The sequence below is a fragment of the Ovis aries genome, chromosome 22 (assembly GCF_016772045.2).
Source record: "Ovis aries strain OAR_USU_Benz2616 breed Rambouillet chromosome 22, ARS-UI_Ramb_v3.0, whole genome shotgun sequence".
Lineage (NCBI taxonomy): Eukaryota > Metazoa > Chordata > Mammalia > Artiodactyla > Bovidae > Ovis > Ovis aries.
The window spans coordinates 10411542-10428659 of NC_056075.1; the positions used below are offsets into that span (position 1 = coordinate 10411542).

At 41.0% G+C, this 17118-nt stretch overlaps 1 protein-coding gene across 11 annotated transcripts in view; it reads left to right on the forward strand.

Annotated features, from left to right (window-relative positions):
* The window catches only part of STAMBPL1 (STAM binding protein like 1), a 51121-nt gene that overhangs the window by 22765 nt on the left and 11238 nt on the right, over positions 1-17118 (forward strand). For 8 of the 11 annotated variants that reach the window (XM_027960215.3, XM_042239091.2, XM_042239092.1 and 5 more), the window contains 4 exons: positions 5251-5333; positions 7892-8109; positions 13177-13252; positions 15433-15528. In XM_027960215.3, coding sequence (XP_027816016.1) covers positions 5304-5333; positions 7892-8109; positions 13177-13252; positions 15433-15528 — 420 coding nt within the window. In that variant the 5' untranslated portion in view covers positions 5251-5303. Of the gene's footprint in view, positions 1-5250; positions 5334-7869; positions 8110-13176; positions 13253-15432; positions 15529-17118 lie in introns of all 11 variants that reach the window. The other 3 variants (XM_042239095.2, XM_042239096.1, XM_042239097.2) reach the window with 1 other exon arrangement.

Here is a 17118-nt window from a genome sequence, read left to right on the forward strand (position 1 = left end):
TGCCGCTTTAGGGCATCTGCACTGGCTCTTTCCTGATCCTCATCTCCTTCAAGCCCCTGCTTCTTTTTGGCTTCAAAGTGGAGTGTGTGTGTGTGTGTGTGTGTGTGTGTGTGTGTGTGTGTGTGTAGGGCTTCCCGGGTGGCTTAGTGGATAAAGAATCCACCTGCAGTCCAGGAGATGCAGATTCAATATCTGGGTGGGGAAGATTCTCTGTAGGAGGGCTTGACAGCCCATTCCAGTAATCTTGCCTGGAGAATCCAATGGACAGAGGAGCCTGGCAGGCTATAGTTCACGGGGTCCCAAAGAGTTGGACATGACTGAAGCAACTGAGCACGCACGCGTGTGTGTGTGTATATACATATATGTTTCTGTGAGTGTATATATAGACCTTATTATGTAGGAAGCACTGTCAGAAACTCAGGATAGAAGACAAATAATAACAAATAAGTATTCCAAGTATCAAGCTCAGTGGAGCCAGATTCTCTGATTTTTTTTTTAAGAGAAGCTTTAATCTGAATTTTTATATGAAATCTCTCAGTTTTTAAATGTTGATAACTAAATTAGAATTTCTAAATTTACTGTGACAACAAAATTAAATATTTATCACCACCATATGTTGCCTTTGGGCTTTGCTTATAATATCTGCTAGTTTGAAGGATAACACAGTATCAATTCAGAAGCAGTCTGCAACTTTTAGATGATAAGTGGATCTTAGAGGATGGGCGGGATTTAGGTGTGCTGCGGGGAGGAAAGAGGGAAGGAGTGGTTTTTTTGTGGCTTCTGGTACCTGGAGCAAAGGTGTGAAGGCAGGACAGGCAGAGTGCTGACACCAGGGCTGGGAAGGGTGATGGAGGAGGTACATTCTTTGCAGTAATGGCAGTAGTCTCCTTGGGTTATACTGAACTACCCTTTTTAGGTTAAACTTACTGCGTTTGTCAGTATACAGATCTAAACAAAGTATTAGGTAAGACAGAAACTTATTTTTGTCATAATGGTCTGAGTGTAAGCAAACTAGAGTGGTCCTCTTCTCGATTCGCGAAGGCTCATTCTCATAGGCCAAAGATGGCTCAGCTGCAGGTTAGCATTCCAGCCGGTGGGAAGGGAAGGGGGGGATGGGTGAAGGCCGTGACCCTTTCTTTAAAGGCAGGATCCAGACTTTGATCACAGGACTTGTGTTCACACCCTGTTGGCCAGAACTTGGTAACATGGCCACATCTGATTCCAAGAAAGCCAAGAAGTGTAGGTTTTTGCCCCGGTGGCTATAAAAAAGTTACATTTTTATAGTAGAAAAAGAGAATGGGTATTGCAGATTATATAGCCATCCATCACATTTGCTCTTGTGGGTACTGGGTTATCTGAGGTAAGGTATCTCTTTTTATGTCCTCAATTTTCTAATTATTTTAGTAAGACTTCAGTGGTACAAATGGAAGGTGATCCTTTTTAAAAAAGTTCTATTTATGTTTTTATTTTTGGCTATGCTGGGTCTTTGCTGCTGCTGCACGGAGTTTTCTCGAGTTGCAGCGAGCAGGGGCTACTCCCCAGTTGTCATGAGCGGGCTTCTCATTGCAGTGGCTTCTCTTGTGGCAGAGCACGGGTTTCAGGGTGCCAGGGCTTCAGCAGCCGCAGTACATGGGCTCAGTAATTGCAGCTCCCAGACGCTAGAGCACAGGTTCAGTAGTTGTGGTGCAGGGGCTCAGTCACTTCACTGTCGGTGAAATCTTCCAGGACCAGGGATCAAACCTGTCTTCAACACTGGCAGGCAGATTCTCTACCACTGAGCCACCAAGGAGGCCCCAGAAGGTGATCCTTGACAACAATTTTTTCATCTTTTAGATTCTTATAGCCCACTGTATTTCTGGTTAAACCAAAGTAGCTTGGTGAGGTTTGTTTTTTTTGTTTGTTTGTTTCTTTGTTTGCATAAAAGGTCTAGAGCAGCTGGTTTTCAATTTTTTGTTGTTGTTGTTCTTGGGACCCCTTTGCACTCTTAAAGATGACTAAGAACCCTGAAAAGATTTGTTTCTGTGGAGTAAAGAGAGGTTTAACTATTGGTTTTCATCTATAGCAATTCAGTAAATTCTGGTGTTTCAGATGTATTGAATTAAACACTTTATATATCTAGAAGCTCCTTGTGGAAAGCTTTGACTTCTGTGCATGCTTATCATTGCTTTTGGCCACCCAGCTCTGTATCTACCTTTTTGCACTTGGCAGATCCTACTTCGCCTCCTATGGAGGAGTAAAGCACTAGATATTTGCACCCTCAACCCCCTTCGCAGCCTGGCTGCAGGCATGTGACCTAGGTTCTGCCGGTCAGATGCACTTCCATCTCATATTTTGAAATAGAAACCAGTGACATGAGAAAGTGTGTGGCCGCTCCCCCAGGTGGTTTCCAGGACAGCAGCTGGTGTTGGCAGTGGAAGCTGCTGGCTGCCCTACCCGTCAGCGACAGGCAGCGGGCCACAGCTGCTGTGTGATTTGGGGTGATGTTCCCAGATATGTAGCCTCCAAGCCCAGTTTCTCTGGCCCTCTTGGAAATTTGTGATCCTTCCATTCCTTCCATTATCATTCTGTGTGTTCTTTGCTTGAAACTGAGAATCCTGCTTGATCCATTCTCAGATGTGGCGTCTTTCAAAGCATTGCTTGGAAGTCTCATGAATCAGAATTACCTGGGCCACGTCCTAACAATCCGTGCCTGTCAGTGGACTTGAAACTAATGGATCCAGAAGCCTTTTGAGTTCCAGGAATCTGAATTTCATTTACTTTATTTTTTCTTCTTTGGCCATGCCAAAGAAGGTTCCCTAGTGGATCAGATGGTGAAGAATCTGCCTGCAGTGCAGGAGACCCAGGTTTGATTCCTGAGTTGGGAAGATCCCCTGGAGAAGGAAATGGCAACCCACTTCAGTATTCTTGCCTGGAAAATCCCGTGGTTGGAGGAGCCTGGTGGGCTACAGCCATGGGGTCACAGGGTCGGAGACAACTGAGCGACTTACACTTTCTTTGGCCATGCCACCTGGCATATGGGATCTCAGTTCCCCACCAAGGATCAAACCCACCCCCATCCCCACTACACTGGAGCACAGAGTCTTAACCCCTGGACCACCAGGGAAGTCCCAGCAACCTGCATTTTAAACATCTCAGGTTTATATGATTTTAGAACTGCTTTCCTAATGTTACCAACTTTTTAAATTATCTGTGCTCTGTTTAAAGATCTGACTGAGTAAGCCCTCAAAGAATTCACTCTCTGTTTTTAGGAGACTCTAATCAATGAATAACTAGTATTTCTTGTCCTCTTCTCTCTCCACCCAGCCTCAAATTCTCCCTAAGCCTCTTTGTTCTGTCTCCAGCTCTTTTAATGTCTTTTTTTTTTTTCCTGGCTTATTCTCCCTGAGAAGTAATAATTCCCCCAATGGGATTGCTTATATTCAGTGGTCCCAGGATTGATTTGGATTTTAAAACTGTACCGTGACTGGTGCTTCCTGCAGGTCGTTTCTTTCTTGGGCATTTCTGCAGCCTACTGGTTTACAGCTTAATGTTTACTTCAGGGATCACTGGAGGGGATGAAGGTGAGAGATTGGAACATACTGAGTGACTTTCCTCAGAAAGCTTTACATTCAGGCCAGAAAATAACACAAAAGGATTGAATAATGTACCTCTGAAGTTTCTAGTATCACAGAAGGTTTTAACTTGATAGAAGCTTAGCTCCATCATTTCATGAATGAGGAACTGAGGAGAAGTTATGTGTCCAACATCACATAATTGATTAGTGGAGTTGAAAAGGCAAAATAAATTTAGAAGTGGGAAGTGACAATGCAGTGCTTGATCTAAACTGGCATACGAAGGAAGGAGACTAGCATTTATTGAGTGAGTATTTAAACTTGGGTACATTCACTTAACATCCTGAAGTCTCAGCTTTCTCAACTGCAAAATCAAGATTCTAATAGGAGCAAACACTGATATGATATTGACTGTGTGCTGGGAAATGTTCTAAGCACTTTGTATGCTAAATCATTTAATCCTTATCACATCTTAGGTACTATTATTTTTCCCCTTTATTCAGATGCACAGAAAGCTATATATTTACCTGCAGTCACCCTGATAAAGTACTCTGTTTTCTATTGCTGCATTACAAATCACCCCAAGCTGCATGTGTTAAGACAACATACATTTATTATCTCACGGTTTCGTGGGCTAAGGAGCCTAGGCATAACTAGGCCCACTGCTCGAGGTCTCGCGAGGCAGCATGGAGGTGTTGACCAAGGTTAGGATCGGATCTGAGGCTTGAGGTCTTATTCTAAGAAAAAATATGAGCCGATTGCAATAAGTTATATAATCTGAGACTACTGGAAATTTCTTTTTGAAAATACAAAACTGCAGGTGGTTATAAGGTTTCTTGAAGCAGACTTTGAAAAGAGGAGGTATGAAGAGATTTAATTATTGCCTAGTACCCAGTAAGAATCTGCTGGGTGTTATTCTTGGCATTATTCACGTCATTTTTCTTGGTGTTATTCACACCATTCTTGGCAGCAGCATCTCCCTGTAGCTATGGAACTCATGATGACTGAGTCTTCAAGGTCAGCAGAAGAATGCCTTTTTCTTTGAATGATCTCCCACTCTGGATAATCTCCCTTCTGATGAACTTAATGTCAAATGTTTATGGGCCTTAATATATCTGCAAAAATCTGTTCATCTTTGCCATATGACAGGATGTAAACATGGGAGTAATGTCCCATCGCCTATGCCATGTTTTGCTGAGGTCAAAAGGTAGTCACAGGTCTTCTCTACACTCAAGGGGAGGTGATTATATAAACCTGCGGATCCCAAGGCGTATCACCGCGCCATCTTAGAATTCTACCTACCATAGCCAGGAAGACTTAGGTTAAGCCCAGACTGGCTCCAGGTCTAAGAGTCCATGCTGTCAGTCACAATGACCTTCTTTCTCCTTTTGAAGCAAGTAAACCCACTTTATAACCTTGCATGGTGTTCTAAGAAAGATAACACCCAGCAGATTCTTACTGGGTACTAGGCAATAATTAAATCTCTTCATACCTCCTCTTTTCAAAGTCTGCTTTAAGAAAACTTATAACCACCTGCAGTTTCGTATTTTCAAAAAGAAATTTCCAGGAGTCTCAGATTATATAACATTGCGATTGGTTCATATTTTTTCTCAGGCAGAAATGACCCTGGGTTTTGGGATATGAGACTTGAGTTCTCAAGAAATAACCCTAGCTCTGCTTTTTTTTGTCTTTGAAACAGATGAAGTGATTAAGAAGAAACAGTAAACGTTGTCATCTTGTAGACAGGACAGCATGGATCAGCCATTAACTGTGAACTCCCTGGTAGGTGGCACCAACTGATATTTTACATGTGGTTCGAAAACCCAGAAAGAAGAACAGAAACACGCCAAATGTGAAATGAGTCACAGTGACTTCAAGAAGTTAAACACTTGCTGTTTTCATCCATCTGTGTGGTCCTCTCCTTTGAGGAAGTGACTAATAAAACCATCTTTGTTAGAATTAAAAATAATTCTTTTTCTTTTTCCATGAAAGCATGAAATTTTAATTCTCTGGTTTGGTTCCAGGAGTGTAGTTCTTTAGCATGACACCAGAGAGAATTTGTAATGTCAGAGATGACACTGTAACAGGTACTTCGGCTGTTTCGTGCCTCAGTGTTTTCACAGATGAAAAATTAGAGGTTTAGCTTGTGTAGTAATAGCTAAGGAAACATTTTATGCTTAACACCGAGATGCGGCTTTGGGATCCTTGTGTAAATGTGCAAATACCTGAAACACTTGTCCTTTTCATCTTTTCCTCTTACAGCCAACGTAGTGCACATCTTCTTGAGCTACATCTTAGGAGGAATAATGTGCTAGAGAGGAAATAACAGGGGCCTAGGGACCCCATGGGTTTATTGTGTGTCCCAGATCAGTCTCTGAATGTGAATAGAGCGACATTATATAATCTCCACGGCCCAGTTTTTTCCTTTTGCCTTACTACTTTTGGAAACCATGGTTTTAGTGTTACCAGCCTATCACTGGGGCTTGATAAACAAAGGTTGTCATTACCATCCACCTTCTCCTGATGACACTCCCAAACCTACTCACTAAACTTGTCGCCCTGGGGGCAGCAATATACTGAATGCCCTACACACACAAAGCTTAGCACCAGAACGCAAATAGAGGGCCTAGTGCTTGCTCTGAAACAGGGTAGTGTTCTCTCTCCGTGGAAAAAGTCCTTCACAGTTGCTCAGTTGCTTTTGCGAGCATGTTTGAGGGGCAGAGAGTTGCAGGCACTTTTTATTTTCTGACACTGTATTGTCAAGACTGTCACATTTCCACCTCCGTAGAAGGAGTCATTTCCTCGAGTTCCTTGTGTGTTTTTCTAGAACGTTATGTGAAAATAATAAAATTTTAGTGGACATGTCAATGTAAAAATGAACACTAAGGCTTTGTCATCTGGAAAATTTTATTTACATCCAAGAAGTTCATCTTGAAAAATTATAGAAGAATTATAGATTGATGAAGAGTTTAGGCTCTTTCCCAGTTTATCTCTGAAACCAGTTTTAAACTTAAGTAGAATAGCACCATTCCCATAGATGGAAAATAAATATTTTTTTCTTCAGGTGAAAAGATAGTCTAATTATAATCACATTGTTACCTTTCTGTCTTCTTCCTTTATTTGATATATTTATTGGTTATCATTTGTGTTACAGGGAATATACTATATTCCAGAGCACAAAGATGAGTATAAAATGATTCCTTTCCTTCAAGGAGCTTATAATGAGTCAAAAATACTTGTAAACAAATAATTATAACTCAGCACAGACTGCATAGTAAAAAAATGGACAAGTTACTTTTGTGCATGCAATGCTGGAAGTCTGCCCTAATTTTCCTAGATTTTTTTTCTGATGTCACTGAAGCATTAATCTGTGGTCATATAATAGCATTCTTGGAACACAGTCAGGATTATTTCGTTACGTGGGGTTTATACTGTTTCCTCACCAGCAGAGCTGAGAAGCTGCCACAGACTCTGTGTCCCACAGAGCCTAAGAAATGTACTATAGGGCCTTTAACAGGGAAAAAAAAATTGTTGACTTTTTCACCTTTCATAAGTACTTTTTATTGAATAATTATCCTGAATTTATATGTTCTGTGTTTTTCCAAATGTGTATGTGTTTTTATTAATAAAACACAAATGTATTAATATCACAGATCCTTTTTCAGTTATTATCATTATTTTCTTAGGAATGAATTAACAGTGTAATTATGTTGGGGGGCTGGGGGGTAGTGTGTGTGGGAGGGGGAAGGTGGTGTGTCCATATGCTGAAAAAGGCTTCTCCAAGACTTATTGGTGGGGTTATTAAAAAAAAAAAAAAGACTTGTTGGTGGCGTTTTATTCACTTGGTAAAGATGCAAAGAGGCCCTGAAAGCTTCTCATTAAACCAAGTGTACTTTGGAATAGAATTGAATACATACAGTAACTTTGGATCCAGAACATGTCTTGGAGACCCTTCGAGTGTAATGATATGATCCCTGCCCTGGCAGGAATCCATCTCTTGGCTTACTTCCATAAGGATATAATGGTCAATGATATTTTACCTAAAATGACCTATAACATTCACATACCCAGGAACTGCCACATAACTGTAGCTGAAACCTACAAGAGATCTTAGTCCAAAAAGGTGTGTTTACCCTGCAGATATGTGGTTTTTTGGTGTGTAGACCACATGTTTAAGCAAAAAGACCTCACTTTTATCATGTTATTAACTCATTAAAAAAAAAAAACAAAAAACAACTTTCCTTAGGTACTGATGTCAGATATTTAGTACAAAAAATACATCTATAATTCCAGTCTGTTCATTTCTTCTTATAACCAGAGATTCCAATTTGGCTCTGCAGAAAAAGTTAGCTGCGATGCCAGACCACACGGATGTCTCCCTCACCCCAGAAGAACGAGTCCGTGCCCTAAGCAAGCTGGGCGGGAACATCACCATCAATGAAGATATCACTCCACGCCGCTACTTTAGATCCGGAGTAGAAATGGAGAGGATGGCGTCTGTGTATTTGGAAGAAGGAAACCTGGAAAGTGCGTTTGTCCTCTATAATAAATTTATAACGTAAGTATTTTATCTTGGAGATCTTTGAAATGAGAACTTTGGGAACAAATATTTACATGCTATTTTGATGAGACAGCTTCAATGCCAGGCATGTATTCATACTCAGATCAAATTTACAATCTCCAGAAGCAGGAGCGGGCCAGGTTTTTAAGTTACCAAGTCATGTACTCAAAGGTGTCCCAATGTTGTCTCTGAGGCTTAGGGGTGGAAGATCAGAGATGACGTGAGCTACAGGGATGTATATCCATAGGCCAGCACTGTAACCTGAGTGCCCGCTTCTCTCTCTTCACAAAATGTCTTGTTCCCTGTCATTCTCCCTTCACCAGAATGCAAGCCTTTGAGAGCAGACAGCATATTGTGGCTCCATCTAGAGCATCTGAAACGTGCCATTAACATTCTTGCAATTTAATTTGATGGGTTGAAACAAGGGGTAAATTGACGATCCTAGGAAGGAACTGATTGGGGGACAGAGTGTAGTAGCTGATTTAACATTGCAGTCAGTATTTCTTAAGGCAGTTATTTAGCCGTGTAAGAATTGTTGTGTATAAAAGATCTTCCGATATATTGAAAGTAGCAACATCAAAATAGTCATTAAAAATATCACACTTCACATTAGATAGATATTGATTAATAACGTATCCTCATTTGAACTAAAAAAACAGGATTTGGACTTTCTATACCAATTTGCCATCTTACTGATTGTGAAGATCTCCTGTTACCAAAAGTGATCTCATCAGAGCCGAAGCCCGTATCTTTGTTTCCACTGAAAATTACTCATTGCTTAATTGTATTAATTTACTTGGGGATTTAATCTGAGAACATGCAAGAAGTTGAAAAGATTAACTGTTTTTTTAAACTTGGTTTTGGCTGCGATGGGTGTTTGGTGCTTTGTGCAGGCTTTCGGGAATTATAGCCACTGGGGGCTACTCTCTAGTTGTGGTGCTGGGGGGCGTCTCTTGCTGTGGAGCACAGGCTGTAAGCACAGGGGCCTCAGTAGTTGATGCTCTCAGGCCATAAAGCCCTAGCTTAGTAGTTGTGGCACACGGGCTTAGTTGCTCCTCAGCACATGGGATCTTCTCAGGCCAGGGATCAAACCTGTGTCCCCTGTACTGACAAGCAGATTCTTATCCACTGCACCACCAGGGAAGTCCAAGGTCTTTTAAATGCTGCATCCATGATTCTACCATGGGTGAAATTAAAGGCAATTAGTATAGTATGCGAAGTGATCTCTTCATTTTATTCACGTTAATTAACTTATTGGAAATTTAGAGAATGGTTGGCAACATTCATTTTAACTGGGAAAAATCAGAGACTTTCCAGAAGGATAAGAAATAACTATCAAATTGGATGTTATCAACTGTCATCGATAGCACGCATTTTCCATTTTAGTTTCTGAAGTGTAAGTTATAAATTGATAATATTTTTTTCACCGTCTGAGTTTTGCACACACATAAGTGTGGTAAAGGGCCACTATACTATCTGAAGGCTTTTCATTGGCACCAGTGGTAAAGAACCCACCTGCCAATGCCCGAGACCCAACAGACTTGGGTTCGATCCCTGGGTCGGGATGATCCTCTGGAGTTGGAAACGGCAACCCACTCCAGTATTCTTGCCTGGAAAATTCCATGGACAGAGGAGGCTGGTGGGCTACATACAGTCCGTGGGGTCACAAAGAATTGTTCATGACTGAGCGACTGAGCGCACACACATCTCTCTGAGTTGCTGAGGAATCAGAATATTTGAATTCTCTCCCAGCACTAACGACATGACCATTGATTCAGTTATCCGCTGCGAGTTCAATTTCTCATCTACATAAATTAAAGGCTTATAGGTGAAAATCTAAGGTCTCTACATCTCTGCATATCAGTGACTTTATTCTACATATAAGAGACTTAGGCAACTGACACCTTATGTAGTTTATGTAAGCTTTAATTTTCTCATTTGAGAAATAAGAATTATAATACCATGCCTATGCATTCAGTAGACGAGATGTAAGTGTATATGATTTGTAAACAACAGAACATCAATAATTATAAATGAAAGTTGCTCATTCATGTACAACTCTTTGCAACCCCATGGACTGGAACCTGTGAGGCTCCTCTGTCCATGGGATTCTCCAGGCAAGAATACTGGAGTGGATTGCCATTCCATTCTCCGGGGAATCTTCCTGACCCAAGGATCAAACCCAGGACTTCTGCATCGCAGGCAGATTCCTTATCTTCTGATTCCTTACCTTACCATCTGAGCCACCCATGGGTGTAGATATTCTTAGTGGTCAAAAATTCCTATTCTCATTTCTGTAAAGGAGACCTAGCCATTCTGCAGTTAGGAAGATATGAGGAGTTCTGCCTAATGAAATGTGAAGGAAAATTATATGTATCAGCTCCAACCTGAAACAATCAGAAGTCCTTAGTGATTCTCCAGTCCCTTTTCTTTCCCTGACCTATGTTCCAAACAGAGTAACTACAAGATACCAGGGTCTCCATCGGTTTCCATCCTCCATCAGCTTGGGTTCCCAAGTATCTGAACCTTCTCACAAACCCCAGCTTGTACTGGTACCAACCATACCTGGGAAATAAACATTTGTTATTTTAGGACCCTGAGCTTTGGAGGTTGTTCAGTTACTGCAGTATAGCCTAACCTCTCTCAGCCAATAAAAAACTAAGTAGTTAATTGAAACATGTCTATGGTGAATCAATAATTAAACAATTTCAGAGGAAGGAAGAATGTGCTACTATGTTAATCAAAACTAGTATTTGCTCTAAGGGCCATTTGTTCATTTAACAAATATTAATTGGGCATTTATTATGATGAGATGGACACTATTCTACAGGCTGAGGATACATCAGTAAGAGGAAAAAAAAAAACAAAATTTCATGCCCTAGTGGAAGCAAAATCTTAACTTTACCTGGAAACAATGAACCTGGTTTGCTGTAAGGATTTCCCTTCATTTTTACTGTCCCTTGTTCCTGAAAAGGTGATGAAAAATAATTCACTATTAATTCAGTTCAGTTCAGTCACTCAGTTGTGTCTGACTCTGCGACCCCATGAATCGCAGCACGCCAGGCCTCCTTATCCATCACCAACTCCCAGAGTTCAAACTCATGTCCATGGAGTCGGTGATGCCATCCAGCCATCTCATCCTCTGTTGTCCCCTTCTCCTCCTGCCCCCAATCCCTCTCAGCATCAGAGTCTTTTCCAATGAGTCAACTCTTCACATCAGGTGGCCAAAGTACTGGAGTTTCAGCTTTAACATCAGTCCTTCCAGTGAACACTCAGGACTGATCTCCTTTAGAATGGACTGGTTGGATCTCCTTGCAGTCCAAGGGACTCTCAAGAGTCTTCTCCAACACCACAGTTCAAAAGCATCCATTCCTTGGCACTCAGCTTTCTTCAGAGTCCAACTCTCACATCCATACATGACCACTGGAAAAACCAGAGCCTTGGCTAGACGGACCTTTGTTGGCAAAGTAATGTCTCTGCTTTTGAATATACTATCTAGATTGGTCATAACTTTCCTTCCAAGGAGTAAGCGTCCTTTAATTTCATGGCTGCAGTCACCATCTGCAGTGATTTTGGAGCCACCAAAAATAGTCTGTCACTGTTTCCACTGTTTCCCCATCTATTTCCCATGAAGTGATGGGACCAGATGCCATGATCTTAGTTTTCTGAATGCTGAGCTTTAAGCCAACTTTTTCACTCTCCTCTTTCACTTTCATCAAGAGGCTTTTTAGTTCCTCTACACTTTCTGCCATAAGGGTGGTGTCATCTGCATATCTGAGGTTATGATATTTCTTCCAGCAATCTTGATTCCAGCTTGTGCTTCTTCCAGCCCAGCGTTTCTCATGATGTACTCTGCATATAAGTTAAATAAGCAGGTGACAATATACAGCCTTGACGTACTCCTTTTCCTATTTGGAACCAGTCTGTCCCATGTCCAGTTCTAACTGTTGCATCCTGACCTGCATATAGGTTTTTCAAGAGGCAGGTCAGGTGGTCTGGTATTCCCATCTCTTTCAGAATTTTCCACAGTTTCTTGTGATCCACACAGTCAAAGGCTTTGGCATAGTCAGTAAAGCAGAAATAAATGTTTTTCTGGAACTCTCTTGCTTTTTTGATGATCCAGCAGATGTTGGCAATTTGATCTCTGGTTCCTCTGCCTTTTCTAAAACCAGCTTGAACATCTGGAAGTTCATGGTTCACGTATTACTGAAGCCTGGCCTGGAGAATTTTGAACATTACTGTACTGGTCTGTAAGATTCTGTTACGTATTCTGGCTGACATTTATCTGAGTTATAAATTTTCATATACAAGGTTTTAATACACATATGTATACCATATCGGGCTCCCCTGGTGGCTCAGCTGGTAAAGAATCCTCCCGCAATGTGGGAAACCTGGGTTCGATCCCTGGGTTGGGAAGATCCCCTGGAGAAGGGAACAGCTACCCACTCCAGTATTCTGGCCTGGAGAATTCCATGGACTATTCCATGGGATTACAAAGAGCTGGGCACAACTGGGTGGCTTTCACACCATGGCACTGCTGGTTCATCAGTGGCCCTTTGAATCTGTTCTGTGAGAAGGTGTCTTTTATCCATCTTTCCGAACTCTTACATTTTCACGTGATACTCAGTGTTGCCAGCACTATCACAAGTAGAATGGTGCTCTAGTGGGGTTAAGTGCCCAAGATCTGAGAAAAACTAAAGTGATGTGATCTGTTGAGGAGCACCCTGACTTTAACCCTCTTAACCTCAGTGCTTAGTTTGCCGAGCTTAACTCCTCTGTAATGCCAGAATCATATTCATACCAACCTTTGATGGCAGATGGAAAGAATATAGGTTAAATAAGAAGGAAAATGGCAACCCACTCCAGTATTCTGGCCTGGACAACCCCATGAAGGAAGAGCCTGGTGGATTACAGTCCATAGGGTCACAAAGAGTTGGACACGAGTACACATAAAAAATGTCATTAACCATGTCCTTTTGAAAAGGAGGTTCATTCTTATATTAGAAACCATCACTGAGCTTTTTCTGTCATATAACTCTAAGGATGTGTTTTCTCTTTCTCCAGTTTATTTGTAGAAAAGCTTCCCAACCATCGGGATTACCAGCAATGTGCAGTACCCGAAAAGCAAGATATTATGAAGGTATTGAGTGATCAACTCTCTCCAGAGGTTCAAGTTCCCCAAGTATCCATTATTGATTCATCCCTTTTCTTTCCTCCTCTGTCTAATCATTTCAAGAGTTTCAGTGCAAAAAAAAAAAAAAAAATCATTCCATTAGCTGTGATATTTCAATCTCTTCTTAGACCTTTAGTCATCATTACTGTGAGATGTCTACTTAAAACTGGGAGAAGAAAAGAAAAAAATCAAGAATGCACTTGATCTTACGATATGAAGAAGGAATTATTTTATGATTACTCTCAGAGATTGAAAGAATAGTTGTCTCTTTCCCCATGCTTATTTAAGACAATCATTTTGGCTGGTTTTGATTATTCCATACAATTCTCAACTCAATACCTATTTGAAAATCAGTGTTGATTATCAAGGCGGCCACAAAGTTCTAGTCATTTTCTTCTTATAGTACTCACCTCTTAGACAATGAAGTCTTTAGTGAGTGACCTGAAATATTCCAAAGGAAAAGGAAGGCTGTTGAAATGTATTTATTTAGCAGCAATGTTTGCTACATATATAGTTTCAAATATCTTTAGCTGAGAATATATCCTCTTAGATAACATTTAAGCAATGTTTTCCATTTACTTATCTTAGGTAGTTTGGATTGATTTTATGTGATGGAGATAATGTACAAAAAGTCAGTCACAACATGAAATTTGAAATTACTCTCCAAAAATATTTTACCGCATAATGGAATAAAAACTCTCTTAGCCAGTTATGTCGGGATTCCCTTGTGGCTCAGTGGTCGTGAATCCACCTGCAATGCAGGAGATGTGGGTTTGATCCCTGGGTCAGGAAGATCCCCTGGAGAGGGAAATGGCAACCTACTCCAGTATTCTTGCCTGGGAAATCCCATGGACAGAGGAGCATGGTGGGCTACATTCCATGGTGTCACAAAAGAGTCAGACACCACTTAGCAACTAAACTACAAAAACCAGTTATGTCAGGCCTGAGGGTGCCTGTAAGCAGAACACAAATGGTCATCTTCATTGTTAAATTTCTGTACACTGTCTGAAGGGTCCTTCCTTATCCAGCCTTCATGTAACATTTCCCTTCAGTTCTCTTGTTCATTTAATGTCAGAAAGTTCTGGATGGAAACCAAGGTGTTAGGCTGCCAAGATGACTCTTTTACTCTAATTTGGTGGTGGTGGTTTAGTTGCTAAGTCGTGTCCGACTCTTGCAACCCCACGGACTGCAGCCTGCCAGGCTCCTCTGTCCATAGGATTTTACAGGCAAGAATACTGGAGGGGGTCGCCATTTCCTTCTCTAGGGGATCTTCCCGGCCCAGGGATTGAGCTCAGGTCTCCTGCATTGCAGGCAGATTGTTTACCGACTGAGCTACAAGGGAAGCCCACTCTAATTTAGGATTATTCTTATTTTCACTTATAGAGAAAAAATTCTGCAAAAGCATATACATTTTCTGTTTGTGCTCATAGAATAAATGGACCAATGGATGACAAAAAAATTAAGAGCACAGAAATTTTAATGGGAGAGCTTAGCTAGAGTTAGGTGTTTTGGGTTTTAGTCATAAGGAGACCATAAGTCAGTTATATGACGCTGGACAAGCCTTTTGATCTCTCTGAGCCTTTGTTTCCTCATCTGTACTAAGGCTGGGGTGGGTACTTGGATGGTATTTTCATGCCATCAAGCAGGAATCACTGAGAAGTTGTTTGAGATATAGATCCCAATCCTTTCTCTGACTATGTTGATTCAGTAAACCTGGGGTTAGGCTTGGGGATCTATATTTTTATAAAAGGTGCCTCAGCTGCTTTTTGCAGTCCCACTAAGCCTAGGGATCTCTACTTACCGTGTTCTCCAATGTCCCTTTTGACTATGATGCCATATAATTTACATACCATGGAATGTGCAGTTACAAATCCACTACCCGAAAATGAGGTACCTCCCTATACAAAATGCTTCCCTAACCAGTGGAGTCAATAAAGGTCTTACAAAGGGGATAATTTTTCCTCTTCTCTACTGAAAAGTTGTATTTTGGAACCCTAGAAAATATTGATTTTTCCACCTTCCTGTTTGGTTACTTGTGTCTTGATTTCTAATACACATACCAGTTGTTTTCCTTTCTCAGCTGATGATCTGAAAGACTATACTGAAAATTCTACTAATCAATATGTGTATATATATATTTTTAAAAGAAACTGAAGGAGATTGCATTCCCAAGGACAGATGAATTGAAAAAGGACCTTTTAAAGAAATATAACGTAGAATACCAAGAATATTTGCAAAGCAAAGTAAGTTCAATTGGTATATTTATTTCATGAATTGTTTTCTGTGCAAATATTTTTTTAAATTTTATTTTCATGAGTTTTTCAAATCTCATATGCATTTAAGTTAAAATTAAAGAAACAGTGATGGAAAGTACAAAGATGTTTAAATTTTTATTCCCCAACAAGATCTAATAAAGTGAAACATTAGAAAATAGACTTTCTACAGTAATTTAACCAGAGTGTTCCTTCACTGTTTACCTGAAGGGTCCTTCCTTATCCAGCCTTCATGTAACACTGTTTACCTGTTGTTTACCACAACATTGTCAGTTGGCTATACCCCAACACAAAATTAAAAGTTTAAAGTTGGGGGAAAAAAAAAGAATAAACAGAGCGTTTTGACCAACTCTTGCCAGTGTAATCTTGAACCAGGTGGCTGCTCTTTAGCAATGAAAGGAGGCAGTAAGAGAGATAGGGAGAATAGTACATAGTTTCTGAGGTATCTAATTCGATTCTTAAATATTTTAATGTTATGTTATTATATTCTTAAATATTATACTTACTATAATAACATAGAATAATATCTAGCCATATGAGTGAAATGTAATCATATCATCAAAGGATGATGACTTCTGGATTCTTCTTAAATAGAGAGTGAAAAGAAAAATTATGTCTGAGATCAAAGGGCATTGAGTGAGGAAACTGACCGATCAGTCTATAAGATATTCCAGTTCAGCACTTGAACTCTTAAGGTTCACAGCTTCTGTTTTGCTGTCTTGTTTGACTGTGTGTTTATGTGCTTTGAAAGTTTCACTATTGCTGATTCTCAGTTCAGTCCAGTCTCGTTGCTGCTGAACACGGTCACAGGCGTTGTTTACTTCCTTTGGTGTCCTGGAAGTAGGTTTGCGTGAGCCGTGTGCACTGAGTAACAGAAGGAAGGCTGAAATCAGAAGATTCCCTCCAGTGTGGATAGTGATCATTTGATTGGAACTGTGAAAGACTGGGGCTTCCCAGGTGGCCCCTTGGAAAGGGTTAAAATGGTAAAGACCCTGCCTGACCTTGGTCAGGAAGATTCCCCTGGAGGAGGGCATGACAACCTACTCCAGTATTCCTGCTTGGAAAATCCCTATGGACAGAGGGGCCTGATGGGCTGCAGTCCATAGCATCACAAAGAATCAGACACGACTGAAGTGACTTAGCAAGCACGCACGTGAAAGATTGAAGTAATTTTGGCGGCCCAGACAGGACAACAGGAAGAGGGGAGCAAAGCCTGTTGCGTTCCCCTCCCTACTCAGCGGTGTGAACGCTAGTCCCCTCTGCTCTCTGGGAGGAACAGCGTCAGCAGTTGTGGTCTGCTGTTAGTGACACTAAGGATAGTCCACAATAGGATCCCAAGTATATGACAAGTAGAAATATTTGGGGGGGTAGCGTGGCAGCCTTTATGTCTGGGAGACATGGACATGGCAGTAAGCCTTTGCTGCAGGCAACACTCACATCACCTGCAGTCTGGTAGAATGCACATTCTCTGGCCCCTCCCCAGACCTGCTGAATGCCAGTCTGCCCTGTAACAGGACCCAGGGGATTCGTGAACATAAAGTACTGCTTTAAACTGTGTCC